We start from the raw sequence: 20,455 nt of genomic DNA on the forward strand, positions 1-20,455 counted from the left end.
GATACCAGTCTGTCAAAGCTCAAAGAAAGAAAAAGGCCAATATCTCTCAGGAATATTAATGCAAAAGTTCCAGATCAGACATTACAGTGAGTATACCTGGATTTAAGAACAATCACTGCAGTAAACGGGTACTTTGCATTAGGAAATATACAACTACCATGCTCCATTTTAATCAAGCAGTGGAGAAAAACAAGTCATCTCAATGATTCATGAAAAAGAAGCTGATAAAATTTAATATTTATTATTTCAGGGGAAAAAAACCCTGGTAACAGAAAATGTATTTTTATAATACGATGATATCAGGCTTAATGGTGGCACTAGAGCTGAGGTTGGCAAACTAGGGCCCACAGGCCAAATCTGGCCCATGTGTCTTTGTAAGTAAAGTTTTGTTGGAACATAGCATGTACCCACTCATTTCCATGTTGTCGGTAGCTGCTTTATGAGGTAGAGTAGCTGTGAAAGAGGTCGCATGGCCTGAAAAGCCAAAATGCCAGAAAAGCTTTGCCAATCCCTGACCTAGAGCCGTTCCTGTTCCATTCAGGAAGGACCAAGGCAAGGTTGCTCACCAGTCCTTATGTATGAGCAGGCAGTTCACAAAAGGAGCACATATGGACAATAAATACATGGAAAAGTGTATGAGCTCATCAATAATCAAAGAGATATAAATAAAAATGATAAAAGTATATACTTGGGCACCTGTTATGAGGTAGGCAGTATCCCAAGCATTCAGTCTAAGTAACTTCATTTAATACAAAAATCCTAGTAAGGAAGTTCTGTTTAGACTGCAGAAAATTCAGTCCCAGGAGACTAACTGACAGGTAAAGACTGGCAAGGATTTTAAAAGACTGTGTTGGATGTAGGCAAAACTAGTAGGGAAATGGACCCTATTATTCAGCACCCATGGATGGTTATATGGGTGCACCCTCTTTATAGGGTGGTCAGGTTAGTAGTGTCCATATGTAAAGTATGCTCATGAGTTGATTCAGCAGTCTCACCCGTGGAAATAACTGCCCAGTTATGAACGCACACGGGCATAGGACCTTTGTTATAGCACGGTTTGTAACAGCAAACTAAGAAATGCTCACCAATAGGAGAATGTTTAAGTAACTATGGTGCAGAAATTAAATGGCATATTGTTGGGAGACAAAATTAGGTTCATAACAACCTGGATGATCCCAACTCTGTGAAACCATAAAGAATCACCCACATGTTGACATTCATTATCTATGGGTGATGGGACTTTTAAGCAATGTTTGCTCTACCTTTTCCTAAGCGATTTTGTTTACAGTGAATGTGTACCATTTGATACACATGCAGCTTACTTATTCAGCACAGTTCCCAGAATAAGTAACTTCTCAGCCTGTGTCTGGTTTCTGCCTGCCTCTGAATGCTCCCACCATAGCACTGTCCCAGGTGTTCACCCTGCTTGGCTTGCACTGGCCCTGTTCTGGTTCCTGGAATCTTGTCAAGGTGCCTGCAAACGTTTTTCCCTCCATCTGGAACCACAGTCCACCCAGCATAACCTTTGGGAAGCCGAGACCCATCCTTCTGGTCTGGGCTTAAACATCACTTTAGAAAGGACATTCACGACCAACCAGACCTAGCTGATCCTTCATCACACCATTTATCAGAGTTTGCAAAGATTTGTTTACCTGTTTCTTCTTCAAACAGCAGGTAGAATTCCTGCTGAAACGTAACTCCTGTCATGCCAGCCTCTGTGGAGGAAGTTCCTGTGTCTTCCCATTTTATCCAGAATTTAAGATTCAGATCCTTAACAGCTTACTGGGGCCCTCACCTGTGATTCTCCCTCTGACTACATTTTAATCACAGAGGTAGCTTTAAAGAAAATGACAACATCGAACTTGTTTCCAATGAACACGTAGGAGTGCATGAACAACCATAGCTCCCAATGTAACAATGAGTAAAACAAAGTTTAAAAATTATACTGTCCTGTGGTACACTACCAAAGAGGGGTTGGGAGCAAGGAAGCCTTGATGCCTTTCAAGGAGGTGACCCCTTCACAGGTGAGCACGCTGGGGACAAACAACTGGTCAGGGTGCAGGTAGCCTCAAAATTGGCTAGAGCAACTCTGAACAAAGAAGGAGAGAGCAGCAGAGCCCTGGACAACAGTGAGCGGGTGGAACAGAGCCCCAAACTTGGGGCAGGAAGAACTCCAAGTACAAAAGTAATTTTCTCATCCTGAGAATCCCCTTGGCCTAGAATTTTGCTGTGTACCCAGAACAGTGAAGTGCTCATATCTTAGATGCACCATTGAATCATTTTTGACAAATGCATATCAAGACACAGAACATTTCCATTACCCTAGCAAGTTCTTTCATGTCCCTTGCCTCAACCTGATAAAAGGCATCTACAAAAACCTACAGGTAATATCACACTCAATAGAAAAAAACGGAATGCTTTACCCCTAAGATGAGAACAAGACAAGGATGTCTGTTCTCACCACTTCTATTCAACATTGTAATGGAGGTTCTAGCTAAGGCAATTGGCAAGAAAATGGAATAAAAGGAATCCGTATTGGAATGGAAGAAGTAAAATCTGTTGTTATTTACAGATTAAATGATCTTCAATGTAAAAAATCTGATGGAATCAAAAAAAAAAAAACTATTAGGACTAGCAAGTGAGTAGAGCAGGATTGCAGGATACAAGATCAATATTCAAAAATCCCTGGTGGTCCAGTGGTTAAGACTCTGCACTCCCAATGCAGGGGGCCCAGGTTCGATCCCTGGTCAGGGACGTAGATCCCGCATGCTGCAACTAACATAGCCCACATGCCGCAACTAAAGATCTGGCACGTGGCAACGAAGATCCAGCATGCCACAACTAAGACCCAGTGCAGCCAAATAAATAAATATAAAAATAAATATTTTTTTAAAAAATTGCAGGGAGCTCCCTGGTGGTCTAGTGGTTAGGGTTCAGCACTGTCACTGCCATGGCCTGGGTTTTGCTATAAAAAGAGGAACATTTTCAGTGTTATTGGCCACAGTAACTTTTTCTTGTTGTTAATGATGTTCTTCTAGAGATTTTATGTGAGAATAATTTCCTTAGGTAAATATCCAATCATTTTGGAAAGATCTTTTTCCATTTTGTTTTTGTTGTTTTTTAAACAGTTGAAATAACAAAAATCCTAAGTACTCAAAAAAATTAATTGCAGGGAGTTCCCTTGTGGTCTGGTGGTTAGAATTTGGTGTTTTCACTGCCGTGGCCTGGGTTCAATCCCTGGTGGGGGAACTGGGATCCCGCAAGCTGTGCATGCAGTGGAAGCATGGAGTCCTATCTTTTACTTTGTTTATGGTGTCTTTTGAAGAAAAGAAGGATTTAAAAAAATGTCTTTTTTTTTTCATTGTTTGTGTTTTATGTCTTCAGTTCAAAATCCCAACTACGTTTGGGTCTTAAAAATAGTATCTTGTATTTTCTCCTAAAAGACTTTCTAATCAGCTTACTGCAGTATAATTGACACATAATAAACTGCACATGGACTTCCCTGGTGGTGCAGTGGTTAAGAATCTACCTGCCAATTCAGGGGACACGGGCTCAATCCCTGGTCCTAGAAGATCCCACATGCTGCGGAGCAACTAAGCCCGTGTGCCACAACTACTGAGCCTGTGCTCGAGAGCCTGGGAGCCACAACTACTAAGCTCATGCGCTCCAGGGCGTGTGTGCCGCAGATACTGAGCCCGTGTGCCACAACTACTGAAGCCCTTGTGCCTAGAGCCTGTGCTTCGCAACAAGAGAAGCCACCACAGTGAGAAACCCGCGCACCTCATTGAAGACTATCCCCCGCTCACCGCAACTAGAGAAAGCCAGAGCGCAGCAACGAAGACCCAACGCAGCCAAAAAAATAAATAAAAATAAACTGCACGTATTTTAAAGTGTACAATTTCATAAATTTTGACCTTTTTAAAAAATATTTATTTTATTTTTGGCTGCATCCTGTCTTAGTTGCGGCACGTGGGATCTTCACTGCGGCATGCAGGATCCTTTGTTGGGGTGCGCGGGCTTCTCTCTCTAGTTGAGGCGCACAGGCTTAGTTGCCCTGCAGCACGTGGGATCTTAGCTCCCCGACCAGGGGTCGATCCTGCGTCCCCTGCATTGGAAGGCGGATTCTTTACCACTGGACCACCAGGGAAGTCCACTTGACTTTTTTTTTCCCCTTGACCTTTTTTTAAAAAATTATTTTTTATTCTTTTGGCCACACCATGCGGCTTGTGGGATCTTAGTTCCCCTATCAGGGATTGAACCCATGCCCCCTGCAGTGGAAGCGCTGAGTCTTAACCACTGGACCTCCAGAGAAGTTCCAATTTTGACGTTTAAATCTGTAAAACCATCACCACAATCAAGAAAATGAATATGACCATCACCCACGCACGTTTCTTCATGCCCCTTGAAGTCCCTCCTCCTACCTCTCCACACCCTTCCCCGTTCCTCTGTTCCCAAATGACCACAGGTCTGCTTTCGGTTACTATAGATTAGCTTGAATTTTCTAGACTTGTATATAAATGGAATGATATGTTGCATACTCTTTTTTTTGGGAGGGGGAACTGGCTTCTTAGCATAATTATTTTGAGATCCATCCATGTTGTTGCATGTATCAATAGGTCATTCCATTTTACTGCTGACTAGTATTCCATTTTATGGATCTACCACAATTTGTTTATCCAGTCATTTGTTGGTGGACATTTGGGTTGTTTCCAGTTTGGGGCTATTACAAATAAAGCTGCTATGAACACTAGTATAGTGTACAAGTCTTTGTATGGACATATATTTCCTTTTGGATAAATCGGATTAAAATATCTGGATCATACAGTAGGTGTAAGTTCAGCATTTTAAGAAACTGTCATTTTGTTTTTCAAAGTGGTTATATCATTTTACATTCCCATCAGCAAAGTATGAGAGTTCCAGTTCCTCCACATCCCCATCAATATTTGGTATGGTCATTCTTTTTGATTTTTGCAACTCCAGTAGATGTGTATTGGATTCTCGTTGTGTGTTTTTTTTTAATAAATTTATTTATTTAATTTATTTTTGGCTGTGTTGGGTCTTTGTTGCTGCACGTGGGCTTTCTCTAATTTTGGTGAGCGGGGGCTACTCTTTATTGTGGTACATGGGCTTCTCATTGCAGTGGCTACTCTTGTTGCAGAGCATGGGCTCTAGGTGCGTGGGCTTCAGTAGTTGTGGCACGTGGGCTCAGTAGTTGTGGCTCGCGGGCTCTAGAGCGCAGGCTCAGTAGCTGTGGTGCATGGGCTTAGTTGCTCCGTGGCACGTAGGATTTTCCCAGACCAGGGATTGAACCTGTGTCCCCTGCATTCTTAACCACTGCGCCACCAGGGAAGCCACTCATTGTGGTTTTAATTTATATTTCTCTAATTACTATTGATGTTGAACATCTTTTCAAGTGCTTGTTTGTCATTTGCCTATTTTCTTTCATGAAAATATTTTACCCTTTTTTCAAAAATTGGGTTCTTATTGTTGATCCACTTTTATTTAATTTTTGTACACGGTGTGAGTTAAGGATCAAAGTTCTTTTTTAAAAAAAATATAAAGATAGATATTCTGTTGTTCCAGTACTACTTGTTGCAAAGGCTATCCTTTTCCCACTGTGTTGCCTTCTGTGCCTTTGTAAAAAATCAGTTATCCATAGATGTATGGGCTTATTTCTGAACTATATATTCTGTTTCATTGATGTATCTGTTTATACCAATACCATGCTGTTTCGATTATGTACTTTATAATAATTTTTGAGATCAGACAGTGCTAACTCTCCAATTTTCTTCATTTCTGAGTTGTTTTTATTATTCTAGGTCTTTGCATTTTCATAAGATTCCATGTCTACAAAAACTCGTGCTGGGATTTTGATTGGAAATGCATTGAATCTATAGATCAATTGAAGATAATTGACATCCTAACAATATTGAGTCCTCTAACATATAAACAAGTATATTTCTCTATTTGTTTAGGTCTTCTTTAATTTCTGTCAGCAATATTTTGTTTTCAATGTACGAATTCTTCACATCTTTTGTCACATTTATCCCTAAGTATTTCATATTTTTTGATGTTGTGGTAAATGGTATTTTTACTATTTTCAATTTCCAGTTGTTCATTACAAGCATATAAAAAGGCAATTGTTGGGACTTCCCTGGCTGTCAAGTGGTTAAGACTTTGCATTGCAGTGCAGGGGGGTGCAGGTTTGATCCCTGGTTATGGAGCTAAGATCCCACATGCCTCATGGCCAAAAAACCAAAACATAAAACAGAAGCAATATTGTAACTAATTCAATAAAGACTTTTAAAAAATGGTCCATGTCAAAAAAAAAAAAAAACTTTAAAAATAATGCAAAATAAATAAATAAATAATGCAGTTTTTAAATAATGCATTAGGACTCCATGCTTCCACTGCAGGGGGCCGGGTTCAGTTCCCTAGTTGGGGAACTAAGATCCCACATGCCACATGGAAAAAAAAAAAAAACACTGAAAGGATAAATCTTTCAATGATAAATATATGGAGCAAAAAATGCAAGTTGCAGATGAAATCTTATGCATTTATATGAATGCAAAACATGCTTTGTATTGCTCTCGAATACGGGCATGTAAAGTTTCAGGAAATGTATGGAGTGATCCACATCTCATTCAGGATAGTGACTGCCTCTGGAGGAAGGGGGGTTTCTATTGGCGAGGGAAACACAGGTGTTTCAGCCTGTGGTTGATGTTCTTTTTTTTTTTTTTGCTTAGGAGTGTGTTCACAGGGTTTCATTGAATCTCTTACGAGTTTACTATGTTTTACATATTTTTCTTAAAAGAAAAACGAGCAGACGTCTAACGTTAAATTCCAAGGATGTGAGAAACTGAATGCTGAATGGTGAACTGGTGGCAAAGAAAAGCTGTGGAACGGGGAGCTTCTGCATGGTCACCAGCAGTAGAGAAGCATCTTGACGTCCTTCTGGGGGGACTCAGAATCCCATAGTGTTGACCTTAGTGACTCTTGGACTCTTCGCTGGAGAAGATGAGTTAATCCTAGGATTTGAAAGCATAAGGTAACTTCAAGTCTAGCTGACTTGTGCTAGTTATTATACTTTTGGTGACCCTACAACCCAGTTCATAAAATACACTACTTGTTCCAAGTAATGTATCCTGGACTCCTCCTCCCTTTACCTTTAAAAAAAATTTAATTAATTACTTAATTTTTATTTATTTATTTTTGGCTGCATTGGGTCTTCCTTGCTGCATGCGGGCTTCCTCTAGTTGTGGCCAGTGCAGGCTACTCTTCATTGTGGCGTGGAGACTTCTCATTGCGGTGGCTTCTCTTGTTGCAGAGCATGGGCTCTAGGTGCGCGGGCTTCAGTAGTTGTGGCTCACGGACTCTAGAGCGCAGGCTCAGTAGTTGTGGCACACGGGCTTAGTTGCTCTGTAGCATGTGGGATCTTCCCAGACCAGGGCTCGAACCTGTGTCCCCTGCATTGGCAGGTGGATTCTTAACCACTGAGCCAGGGAAGCCCCTCCCTTTACCTTTCATTCTTATCTGGTTATGAGGAAATGGAACCAGCTGAAGCCCTTCACGTGGCATGGGGTGACCACATTTTGGGCACCTCTCAGAGGAAGGGCATGTCCACAGACAACCTAGATTCTCCTACTGCTCTTGTCTCTCCCCACTCAGAAACCACAGTAACAGCCCAGACGTAGCCCAGACTTCCATAATGTGGCATCCAAGATGGCTGTTCGCCCCAGCATTGCCACCTCATGACACAGAGAGAACAAGGTACCATCCAACAAGCTGGGGTACCTGAAGTAGGAGAGGGCCTGGGTATGAGGGAAGCAGTATCATCACACGCCTGTAACCCACTCCCCACCGGGCCTTGGTGAACAGCTCTGCATTGAGAGGCCTCCTCCATGCCCTTCCTTGTTCTGGGTATTACAGACCGGACTGCAGCCCATGATGCACAACCTTTAACCTACTGCCTGTTGGCGCTACCTTTAGAACACTAACATTTCCACAATCTGACCACGGATCACCACCCACGTTGATTACTGCATTGGTACAAAGGTCACTCTGGTCCTTCCCTCACCCTCTTTAAGTCTGCCCTCCACACAGAAGCCAGAGTGAGTGATCCTTTGAGGAGGCCAGAGCCCATGACTGCTCTGCTCAGAACCATGCCCTGGCTCACAGCCAGAGCCATTACGATGCCCGTAAGGCTCTCTGCAATTGGCCACTCTCTCGGACCACCATGCTGTTCCCCCAACTAAACAGTCGAAACTAGGGTGGAGAAATGAACAGGCATGGCGAATAAGGAGAAAGGAGGAAGGGGCTAGGGAGCTCTGGACAAGGGTCACCCCCAGTACAGCTGGGAAGGAGGCCTCGGTCCAGCGGACTCAAATTCATCTCGGTAACAAGTAGGGCTTCGTATGTGAGCGGAAGCTCAAAATTAGGTTCCTTGTCCGAAAAGGGTATCATAACAACCACTTCCTTACAATCTTGTAACTACTGAATGAAAAGGAAAGTGCTCAGACTTAAACAAAGTTCCCACCGCTAAGTGCGGCTACCGCGAGCCGCCATTTTACGGACGGGCAAACTGAGGCTCGCCGACCGGCGATTTACCGAGGCCCCCTAACGTCAGGCAGCGGTGGCTGGGGAGCGCGGTCCGTGGCTGGGAAAGCACGGCCCGCCTCGCCGAGGCCTCTGGCACAGCGGTCCGGGTAAATCCCTAGAAGGCGGAACTCGGAGGCCGAGCACATCCAGGAACTTGCCAAGGTGGCGCTTCCGGTCCAACCGGAAGCGCTCCGCCTGGAACTACCACTCCCAGCAGTCCGCGCGGCGCGTCCCGGTCGACGCCGGGCCGGGGCCGGGGTGGGGGGGCGGCCGCCATTGTCCGCTGCTGAGGTGAGGCGGTCGCCCAGTTGGTGGGGTTGCTACTGCTGCCGCTGTCGCTGCCGCTGCCGCCGCCGCCGCCGCCGCCGGCCGGGAGGGTCGGGAGAACGGGTGGGGAGAGCCGACGCCTACACTCGCGGCGGGCGCGACGCCAGGGCGGGTCCCTCGGCCCGCCTCCGGCCTCGCGGCCGCGCTGGAGCAGCTGGGCGGGCCCGGGTGAGCCCTGCGCGTCGGGCCTTTGTCCCCCGGGCGGGAACCCCAGACGCACGGGCGAGCCGGTCCGAACGTCCCCGGCGAAGCAAACGCGAGCTTGTTAAGTCGCCCGCGAAGAGCGGCGGGCACCGGCCCGCAGGGGTGCGAGGCCGGTGGCTGCGAACCAGGTGAGTCCGGCCGTTCCCGGGACGGGCTGTGAGCATCGCACCCGCGGCAGGGTTGCGGAGGAAATCCGGGGCGGGAGGCCAGGAAGCGGGAGGCGAGGACGCCTCCGAGGCCGTTCCGGGGAGTCCACCTTTCCTTCCCCTGCGGGCGTTTCTCGTACGAGCCCGTTCTCATCTGATGCGGAGGCAAGTCAAAAGGGGGTTGGGAACAGCCCAGGGCTCCTTTAAATGTACAGTGACCGGAGGACTTTGTCAAGTTGCAGGCAAGAGTGCAGAACACTCAGTGTGCCGACTTGGAGTTCGGGCGCAGATCCCGTGCTCCTGGTGCCCAGTGGGCGTCCCAGTGCTTTATGCACGCTCCCAGGAATCCGCAGAGCTCTGCCCGTGGGCGTCGGTGCCCTCAGAGAGGTCGCGGGACATGCATAAATAAGCCTAGAACTTAGGGAGTTGGGGGGGGGGGGGGGTCTGGGCTCCAAACCCGGCTTTCTGTTGGCCTCTGCACCAGCAGAGACAGACAGACTTGGGCCTGGTAGGTCTTCCAGGTGGATTTTTTCTTTTTTTTAAGATAAAATTTACGTAACATAAAATTAACCATTTAATCGTACAAGTCAGTGATTCTGTTGTGCTTTCAGAACGTTGTGCAGTCATCACCACTATATAATTCCAGAACATTTTCATAACCCCCCCAAGTAGAAAACCCCTGAACCCATTAAGTAGTCATTGCCCCGTTACTCCCTCCTCTCTGCTCTAGACAGCCACTTACGTGTGAAGGTTGTAGGTAGATTTTACAGTAATTTTCGTTAAATCAACAGAAAAGCTACCTTGTCATTGTCAGTAGCTGTCTCTTGAGAACTGTTGACAGATTTCTGCTCTCTTATTCTGGAACGTGCCCATTTTTCAGCTAATTCTTGTCACCTTTCATTTGTCTTAAGAAATTCTGTTATGTTTTTGACATGTAAATTGTATTCTTATAATGCTCTGTAGGAGTCTTTTGCTGTTTCTGTGGATGTTTTCTCTTTATTCCCACCGGATCTTCTGTGAGAAAAGACCATTTTTTGTCTTTTTACACTTTTATCACTAGGTGGGTATTGCAGTTGCTTTCAGTAATCACCCAAATCCACTGCTCCTGGGCAAGTTCCTGGTGGATTAATCCTGCAGCATGGCAGCCATCAACCCGTGGGCTTCCTGGGGTGAGTACAAATCTTGTTTCTTCTGGGCCGCCCCAGCAGTGATCTGCTGGAGAAGGGCTGAGGGCTTTTGGGATTGGGGGGGGGGGGTCTCTCTGTCTTGGTACAGAATTAGAACTGAGTGAGATTTCACTTAAAAATTGGTTGTTTGTATTAAAGACAATGTAATTTTTGTGTATTTCATAGTCATCTCCTGAGAAGTCTCATTAGTTCTAAGAGATTTTCTAGTGATTTGTGTGACAGTCATACATACAACCAAAATTTCTCTACTAGTCCCGTATTTTTTACTATTATTATTGTTTCTCAATATATAGCACTGGTTTATAATATAAGAACAATGTTAAAATAGTGTCAGTGGTGTGTTTTATCTTTAAGCGAGCTTTCATGTATCTGTCATTAAAGACATCAAAGGAGTATCTTTCTACTAATATTTTTTAAAAATTAAGTAATGTTAAATTTTATCAAATATCTCTCTAGCCCATTTAAGGAGTTCTGTTCTTAATTGTTCTGTTGCTGTATCATATCAATAAAATTCCTGAAAGTGACCCACCTGTGCATTTCTGCTATAAATCTAGCTTATGTTGGGTTTGTTTCACACGTCCTTGGACTCTACTTATGGAATTTTGTTTTGCGCATTAGTGAGACAGTTCTCCTTTTCCATTTGTAGCCTTTAGTCACTAGGATTGGTGTCACAGTTCTTTCCTTTCCTTGTCCTAACCGGATCCTCTGATGCAGGTATCCTTACGGACCAGTCCTGGGGGATGGCTGCTGTTGACCCGTGGGCCTCCTGGGGTGAGTCAAGAACTTTTGTCCCCGGACTTCCCTGGTGGTCCAGCAGTTAAGACTCCATGCTTCCATTGCTGGGGATGCGGGTTCCATCCCTGGTCAGGGAACTGTGATCCGACATGCCTCATGGTGTGGCAAAAAACCCCCAAAAAACAAAAAAAACAACTTGTGTCCCCATCAGGCACATTGGTTAACATGCTGTGGTCTCTCCCAGCAGTAACCTGCCATTGCCAGGGAATTAGAGCTGGGGAGGAGGGGGCTGGGGGCATGGGGTCTGGTCCAGCTCTGTCTCTGGGCAGAACACTCCACTGGGGGATACAGTGTGACGATATCTCCAGGACAGGATGCATGAGAATGAATGTGTGGCCACTTAGGGCTCAGGCCTAGAAAGTCTGTGAAGAGACACTGTGTCTAAGACAGTGCCTCAGAGCAAGGGGGGATGGTTCATGTGTTTAGCCACATTCTTTAACTTCTCGGCCCCACTGCTTTCATCTATAGCATGAGGAGGTAGGGTTTTTCCCTTGTCCAAAGGGGAAGGACAGGGTCAGGAGGTGGGACTCACTTCTGGCAGGGAGAACTGCCTCTGTGACTTCACTTTCCTCCCCCAGCTCTGTGTCCTCAGGACTCTACCTGGTGCGTGGAGAAGACCCCTGAGGAGAGGAGGAGGGCCCCCAGGCTTCTGACAGCCCAGGCCCAGGTGAGATGGGGCTTCTGCTTTTTCCTGGAGGGTTGCCCTGTTCCCTAAGGTGTTCAGGGTGTTCCCGGCCATCCCAGTCGATGTACTTCCTCAGTTTATCACAGTTAGGGTTTGGGTAGAGAAGGAATCAGCTAGAAGTTTATTGATTCCTGAGCACAGGTTGGGAGAATTCTGTTTTCCATGACTTGCAGCCTCACTGTCAACCAGCCTGTTCAGAGTCCCAAGCCCCAGCTGTGCTGTGGGCTCTTTGGTGGATAAGGGGCAACCCCCTTTTGGCTAGCAGCCCACTCCTCTTTCCCTCCCACCTTCCCTCATGTATTCAGTGCCTGACTCAGATTGATGATGTCTGCTGAGCTCTGTGCTTACTGGGAGGAGAACAAGGTGAAGTGTTAGCCCCCATCCTGAGGAGCTCCCATGCCACTTTCCAGGGTGGTTCAGTCAACTACTGAGACCTCACCATCTGCCTAGTGCTGCACATGTGGTTCAGGACACAAGCCAGAGGTGCTTAGGGAGGCCCTGAGCCCTGGAAGAGCTGAGCACAACTGATGCCTTGGGAGAGTCTGCATAGAGGCCGTGGGGCACAGAGCACCTGGGGTCCTTTTGCTGTGGAGAGGAGGCTGCCTGGGAGATAGGGCACCCCTGAGCCAAGGGGTAAAGGGGACATGTCAGCCGGGTGGGCATAGCCTGGTGAGCAGGAATCTGGCCTCCTGTAGCACCATGGGGACACACTGCATGACCAGCGTCTGGGTGAAGACTGACCTTAATTAGATTTTAGGCCAAAGAGGCCAGGACAAACCCAGCCGCATCCTGAATGCCCGCCGCAGAGCTGGGTCTCCATCCTGGTGGTAATAAGAAGCCTCAGAAGTGTTGGGAGCAGGAGCAACCAGGGTCTAGAATGTGGCTGGAAAGTTGCCCCTAGCAGGGGAGTGGAAAGAAGGGGGGCTGTGGGAGCAGGCTGGCGTATCAGGCTTCAGTCTGACTGGCACCTGGAAGCAAGATCTGAGAGGTATAAGGGAGTTGAAGCAGGAGGACTTTGTGACTGTAAGGGCACAAGGGTGGCTTCCGAGAGAAATAGGGCAGCACAGTTCATGATGTTGGACAGGTGTCATCTCCCTCCTCCCCTCTTGCTCAACGTCCTTACTTGAGGCAGCCACTTAAAAAATTTTTTTTAATAAAAGCTTTATTAAAATATTCATGTACCGTAAAGTTCAACTTTTTAAAGTATGTAGTTCAGTGGGTTTTAGTATATTCACAGAACTCTGCAACCATCACCAGTATCTAATTCTAGAACATTTTCATCATTCCAAAAAGAAACCCTATACCCATTAGTAGTTACTCCCTGTTTCCCCCACCTCTCAGCTCCTGGCAGCCACTAATCTACTTTCTCTGTATTTGCGCATTGTGGGCATTTCATATAAAGGGAATCATATAATATATGGCCTTTTGTGTCTGGCTTCTGTCACTTAGCATATTTTCAAGGGTCCTGTATGTCATATCGTTTATCAGTATTTAATTTCTTTTCATGACTTGGAAGTAGCCATTTTTAACTTACTGTTTCAGTTTCTTAGGGTTTTTTCTAAATGAGAGATTTTTATCCTAGTTCTTCAAATTTACATGTACTCTAATGATTCTCTGCTGTGAAAGACAAAAATAATTTCATTACTATATTTAGGTTTTTCATTTCTAAGTTAAAATAATGAATCAAGCAAATGTGAGATACTGTGATATAAAAATGTTAATAACATCTCTGCTTAGCTTTATGCCTCCCGCCAAGTTAAAAAAAAATTAACAAAACCTCCCACGGTTTCAAGGCTGACTGGTGAAGCACGTCGTGAGGATGCTGTCCCCACGTCACAGCACTGCCGTCTCAGGTCTGAGCCACGTAATGAGGGCATCACAGCTTGGGTGACTGGTGTTCGCTGCTCTTACAACGTGCGGTCATTTGCAGACAATCGATAGTGAAGCTAGACTAGGCTGAAAGATGGGCCCTGATCAGTTGCTTGGGAACAGAAGTTAGCTGTAGTGAAGTGCTGTGAAGAAGTTCTAATAACCACTGTGCTGCACTCTGCTGTCGATTTATGTGAGGGTTTCTGAGAGTTATTAGAGTTAATGCCGAGAAAATAAAATGGAGAATTAAAATAACACCACCCTCTAAGGTCTGAAGAGTTGTGATTTGTGAGCATGTACTCCTGGCCCCTCCCCACACCCACTTTGGATCTTTCCCTGTGGGAAACTCAAGACTTGAATGTGTGAGTTTTGTATTAAGTGAGGTCTTGGGAACACAAACAAGAGCCCCTTATCCCTCTATTGTTCCCTCCAAATTAAATATTTATTGAAATAAAGCATTCACCTGGTGAAAATATCAAATGCTGTCATCCCTTGTTATCTGAATAGTCCGATCTTACAAACATGTTGGTTAGTGAAGTTTCAGCTAGTGGGAGCCCATTATTTTGATGAATAGGGAAAATAATAATAATATCCCAGCCCATATAAAAACCCCAGCCAGCCCCCCCAAATGTGGAAACTCTCAAACCCCCACTATAGCAATCCACCAAAGATTTCTACACAGTAAACATTCACATAAAACACCAATTAATGGAATACTCTGCCTCCATCTTTGGTTGTCTCAAGGATGAGCACAGTTTAGTTATATTTTCCTTCTCTGCTAAGAGCTTGCCCTAAAATATTAATAAATAATGAAATTCTGAAGATGCCAGAGAGTATATCTGAACTTCCCCAGGTTCCATGAAGGGGCCAGTTGTCAGAGAATTCAGGTAATGCAGGAGCAATCAGATGAGATCCTTAGCTGTCAGGCAAAGAGCTAAGACCCAGCTCAGCACCCCCTACATCCTCCCTTAAACCCTCCTGTAGTTTAAACGTGAGGCTGGTGTGTCAGATTTCATAAAGTGCCTTAGAATGTCTAGATAAACGATTATACTTGTGTACAAAGCAACGTGTCCAAAAATGTTTACAAGAATTTCGGTGAAACATCTTTGCAAGTCATCCTGGCAGATGATATTTGGAAAGTAGGAGTTCAGGTAAGGGTTACCTGTGAAATGGAAGGGCTCACTCCTACCTAGGGGGTGGGGCCCTTCTCTGTCCTGCTTCCTTGCTCCTAAGCATTAGGTAACAGTGAGACTTTCGTCTCCCAGCCCCACCTCTTGTCTCCACAGCTGGTGAGACTAGGTGCCTATCTTCTGCTGTCTCTTCTGTTTCATCACCAGCCTCAGTTTTGCATTTTCTTTGCATCCCTAAGGCTTCCACGAGTTGTGGGCCCTGACATTGAGGCGTATTCCTCTGGGGGTCTTTTTTCTTCCTGATTGGCAGTCCATGGGCCCTTCCAGTTTTGATGACATCTCTCAACTCTGAAAATATTTTTTATTTAAATTTTTATTTTGACAAATTCCATAAATGCAGAAAAGTGTAAAAAATGATTAAACAGGTTTCCACTCCAAATTAATCATCGTTAATGTTTTGCCATATTTGCTTTTCGTTCCTTTTAGTCCCCAATCACATTCTTTTCCCACCCTTCCTGACAACCACTTAAGATACGTACACAGTTAATCCATTTTCATACTCATATGTAGGTAATAAACTATGTAGACATTATAAGGTAATCTGGTTTTTTTAACAATGCTTTTTCTACATGTAGCTTTTCTACACCTTTCAAGGACAATTTTGAGGTTCATCCATTTGGTAGATGAAGGTCAAGTACATTCCTTTTGCCACATCAGAGAAGCACACTATTCATCTCTTCTGAGAATAGGCTTATAAGTCCTTCCTCCTTCCACCATTTTTCCTATTCCAAACAAAGCCCTGTGGAAGTTGCTTATAGTTTTACTTTGTGCGCACATGTAAGTTTATCTAGGCATACCCTGGAGGCAGCATTTTGCTGAGTTTCAGGGTGTTTGTGTTTTTAGTGTGACTAGTGCTGCCACGTGGCTCTGAAAGGGCAAAGCCCCTTCTCAGTCTCCCCACTCAGAAGGTGCCTATTTCCCTGCATCTTTGCTGCCACTTGACAATATTAATATCGGGTCTTTTAATTTTTGTTTACCTCAAGACCACAAAAGTATATTGCATTATTTTAATTTTCATGTCCTTGATTGCTAGTGAGGTTGAATATCTTTAAATGAGTTATTGGCCATCTGTATTTCCTTCTTTCTCTGTGTGTCTCCCATCCCTAGATTTCTGAATCTCACATTAATATACAGGCATTTCATGCTTTCTGGATCCTGAGTCTTTGCCGTATATGGATTATCTTCTCCAAATCTGTAGCTTGTCTCTATGGTGTCTTTTATCAGTGAAATGTTTTTTGGTATATTTTTGTCAAATATATCTGTCTTTGTTTATGGCTAGTGTTTTGTGTCTTTTTTAAAGAAGTCCTGCATTTTTAAAAAATTCCCTCCTGTTTTCCTTTATATTATTTTTCTGAGGTTGTCTGTTAGATGGCCCCCTGACTGCTGTGTTTTTTATCTCTTCTTCATATTCTCTGAGCCTCTTGTATTATCCTGTCCTATTTTATACCGAATCTTTCCCATCTGGGAATTAGAAGTATAGGTCATTGGAAGTTGGATGTGACTGCTGACTGGATTCTCTGTCCTCTTAGCTGCTGAGTTCGGTCTTTCCACCTGTGCAGATGTTCCTCATGTGTGCAGGGGCCCTCGTCTGTCTTTGTTTACCAGAGAAGAGCTGTGAGGCTGTGTCTGACAAATCTGCTTTGTGCACCTGAGCAGGTCTGATTCCTGATTGACCTGCCTCTAGGTCTCTGTCTCTATCTGTCTCTCTCCCTCTCTCTCCCTCCCTCCCCTGACAAGTCTCACTCTAATCTCCATGTGCCTCGGTGGGCCAGGATCACCAGGTCGGTTCTGCTTCCAGTTTCCTGGGTGCACAGCTGGCTGTTAGGCCACAGACCCCTCCCCTCTCCCTGTGTTGGGCTGAAGGGGTCTCAACTCCAGGGTAGTCACTCATCCAGGCAGCCTGAGAACCTCCCACACTCTTGAGTATGAGGAGGGTCCAGGGAGTTTTGCCCACAAGGCAAAGTGGCTGGCAGGGATGTGGGGCAACTGGCAAAGTTGTCCTGAATATAGAGGTCCTGAGTATAGACCTTGCAGCCTGATTCTTATGACTTCAGTGGCATTTAAGCTCAGAGCCCAGAGCCTCTCCTGGGGTCCTGCTTCCCCTGCAGCCCCTTCTAACGTGCAGGCCTGGGGTCTCCGTTGCTCTGTTTCCTCGGTCAGCCACACTCATCTGCTCCCCATCTTGCAGGAATGTGTAGAACACCACATGCCGATGGCCTCTTTGCTGGCCAGTTATGTCGTTTACTTTCTTCAAAAAAACTTTAGGAGATTTTAAAACCCTAAGAGTTTCCTGTTGCCACTATAACAGATTGCCACAAACTTAATGGCTTAGAACAACATGAATTTATTCTCATGTTCTGGAGTCTGAAGTCTAGAATGTGTCTACAGGGTTGTGTTCCTTCTGGAGGCTCAGGGGAGAGGCTGCTTCCTTGCTTTCACTCGCTTCTAGAGGCTACCTGCCATTTCTTGGCTCATGACCCTTTCCTCCATCTTCAGTGTGCATCACTCCGACCTCTGCTTGCATTCTCTCCTTTTCTCTGACGCAGACTCTCCTGCCTCTTTCACTTGTAAGGACCCTTGTGATTTCATTGAGCCCACCAGAAAATCCAAGATAGTCTTCCCATCTCAACATCCTTAACATAATCATATCTCTGTAACTATGACATCTTTTGTCATATTAAGGTAACAGTCATTAGGACATGGACGTCTTTGGCAGTGCCATTATTCAGCTGACGACAGACACCCACATTCACCAGCCTTAGCAAATGTCACCTTCCAGCTTTCTGCCTTTTCATTTATTCGGACAACCTTTAAAAAAAAAAAAAAACTAGAGTATTTTATAGTGAAGCACAGATACTGTATCATTTCACCCCTAAACACTTCTGTGTATGTATCTGAGACATACATACCTTTTAGAAGATAAACACAATACCTTTATCACACCCAACAAATTAACAACAGTAATTCCTTACTATTACCTAATACCAAGCCCGTATTCACTTTTCCCCACTTGTCCCCAAAATGTCTTTTGCAGTTGGTTTATTCAGATCAGGATCCAAGCAAGGACCACACGTTGCAAGTGCTTCGTGTACTGAAGAAACCAGGTCACCTGTCTTGTTGGGTTGCCTGATTTTGCCCTTGTGATGTCCTTGGATGAGTTCCTCTATCCCGCTGTCTCCCATAGACTGGTAGTTGAGCTAGAGGCTAGGGCAGATTCAGGCTTTGTATTTTGGACAAGAGTACTTGATAGGTGGTGCTGGGTCCTTCTTACTGTCCTGCATCAGTGGGCACAGGTTGTCTGGTTGGCCCATTTCCAGGTGATGTGATGGATTAGTGGGTGCAGGTATTGTCAGGCTGACCCCTCCATCGGACATTTCCCTATCTGCCTTTCACCTGTGGTTTAGCAGTCATTGATGATCATTGCCAATGTCCACTATTTTATTAGGGGTTGCAGAATCTCTCTAGTGATTTCATTCCTTCTGTGTCAATTAGATGTGGTGGTTTTGTTCCTTTTTAAGTATGTGTATGGGGATCTGTTGGGGTCTTGGGAAGGGTGGGAGGTGAACTTGTGGCTCAGTCCACCAGCTTGACAGCTGCCACGGTGTGGGTTTGGACTTTGTTAACTATTGAACTTTGAAGCCATCTAAGTAGGTGCCACCCTTCAGGGAGATTAGGGAGCGTGAGACGGGCACACCAGGAGCACCCTGGGCAGGAAGCCTGGCCTCCCAGCTGGTCTCCCAAGTGTGATCACTCTGAAAGTGCATTGAGTTTAGGTATGGTGCACACTTAGGTTTTGTGCACTTCTCTACCCGAATGTTACATTTAAGTAAAAAAAGTTTACCCAAAAAATGTAGAAGCAGCAGCCAGTAAGGAAACTGAGGCCTGGGCATGTCTGTAGGAGGAAAATCAAAAAATTGGAATTGAGGAGTCCAAGGTTAGGGAGGGTTTCACTAAAGGAGGTTGTGATTAGCAGTTGTAAATGCTTTTTGGAGTTAGAGAATCACTGGAGCAGAAGCAGTTCTGTGTTTCAAGCCAGTCATGTGAAGGTGGAGGAGGAGCAGTTCAGACCAGCAGAGTAAAGTCTACACTGAAGACCAGCATGAGGGCTGACCCTGATCGGAGATGACTCGCAGGACAGAAAGGAAGGCCGCATGCGGGTGGAAGGGAAGTGATTAGTAGGCTGTGAGGAAGTGGAAGGATGCTTGGAGTGGAAGTGCGCTGCGCGTGTATCCATTCAGTGGGTGTTTGTCCTGGGGATGATTCTGCACTGACATGGAGGGGAGGACCGTAGTGAACAGACAGGCCAAGAGGGGGCCCTAGGAAGGAGCAGGGGCTGTGGGGTTTGTCGCTCGCTCACCTCCCATGAAGCACAGCTTGCTCCCCAGTCCCCCTGCCCCACCCTGGAAGTGCCCAGATACCTGAGGCTCACGTTGATGGCTTCAAAGGACTGTAAGGGATGCATTCATTGCAAAAATTAGACTTCCCTTTAGCTTTCTAGTGGGTATTCCTGGTTCTCTTTTTCCTAAAAACATCAGTTTGAACTTTTTCAAACTTAAAGTGCTTTGACAGCAACTCTAAGTGATTCTCTTTGGCTTGGGCTGCTCTGCTCAATCCTGTCTCACCCCTACCTCCAGTCCTTGGGTCGGAGACAATCTGGGAGTGGAAGTGTCTCTGCTGTGGCCAGGAAGGCGGTCACCCTTCCAGGTCCTAGATCCACACGTGGAGCAGACTTGAGCCCCAGGTTCTCTGGTCTGTGACCAGGGCTCAGAGTCTGCATCCACCCTGGTCCTGATCTCGGTCTTATTAAGTGTCTGCAGTTCCAGAGAAGCAGTAGGAATTGCCCAGATGGGAGTCCTGTCCATACTAGCCAGTGTTAACTAGAATTGGGCAAGATCTTAGAAGAGACCTGCTCATCTTTATTGTGGGCCCAGATATCTAACTCCCTAAGAGTACATCCCAAATGCAGTGTCTTGGGTGGCTCCCAGTGAGACCTGACCCACATCAGTGAGAATACTGAACGCATCCAGGACAATTCCTCTATGTACTTTCTCCTCCCCAGGGCTGTCAGCCTCACTCCAGCCCCAGAAAACACTGGAGTGGGGGTGGCTCCGGGCTGAGGAGGAACATGTGTGCTCTTTTAGGAACCAGTGACCTTCAAGGATGTGGCTGTGGACTTCACCCAAGAGGAATGGGGGCAGCTGGACCCTGTTCAGAGGACCCTGTACCGTGATGTGATGCTGGAGACCTATGGGCATCTGCTCTCTGTGGGTAAGGCAGGGACTGCCCAAGTAAACGGTGCTGTCCCCCTTGTGATCCCCTATGCTACTCTCTGTTTACAAGCTTACGAGGCCTCAGAAGGGCTGAGATGATCTTGAGCCTTGAGGTTCAAGGACGAAACCCCTATTGCTCATAAAGCATGAAGTGAAGTCATTCATGAAAAATAGGCAAGGGAGG

General features: G+C 45.6%; 1 protein-coding gene and 1 non-coding gene across 5 annotated transcripts in view; both read left to right on the top strand.

Moving 5' to 3' along the window:
* ZNF606 (zinc finger protein 606) overlaps positions 1-20,455 on the top strand; it is a 57,318-nt gene that overhangs the window by 27,517 nt on the left and 9,346 nt on the right. Inside the window, exons 1-5 of one of the 4 annotated variants that reach the window (XM_036835001.1) lie at positions 6,821-7,048; positions 10,336-10,444; positions 11,177-11,233; positions 11,836-11,924; positions 20,143-20,269. In XM_036835001.1, the coding sequence (XP_036690896.1) occupies positions 10,414-10,444; positions 11,177-11,233; positions 11,836-11,924; positions 20,143-20,269 (304 nt within the window). In that variant the 5' untranslated portion in view covers positions 6,821-7,048; positions 10,336-10,413. Of the gene's footprint in view, positions 1-6,820; positions 7,049-8,598; positions 9,258-10,335; positions 10,445-11,176; positions 11,234-11,835; positions 11,925-20,142; positions 20,270-20,455 lie in introns of those variants that run through there. The other 3 variants (XM_036835000.1, XM_036835002.1, XM_036835003.1) reach the window with 3 other exon arrangements.
* On the top strand, positions 2,683-2,755 carry TRNAG-CCC. The gene has a single exon. It is a non-coding gene; the product is annotated as a tRNA-Gly (tRNA).

The sequence above is a fragment of the Balaenoptera musculus genome, chromosome 19 (assembly GCF_009873245.2).
Source record: "Balaenoptera musculus isolate JJ_BM4_2016_0621 chromosome 19, mBalMus1.pri.v3, whole genome shotgun sequence".
In the NCBI taxonomy this organism is placed as follows: Eukaryota; Metazoa; Chordata; class Mammalia; order Artiodactyla; family Balaenopteridae; genus Balaenoptera; species Balaenoptera musculus.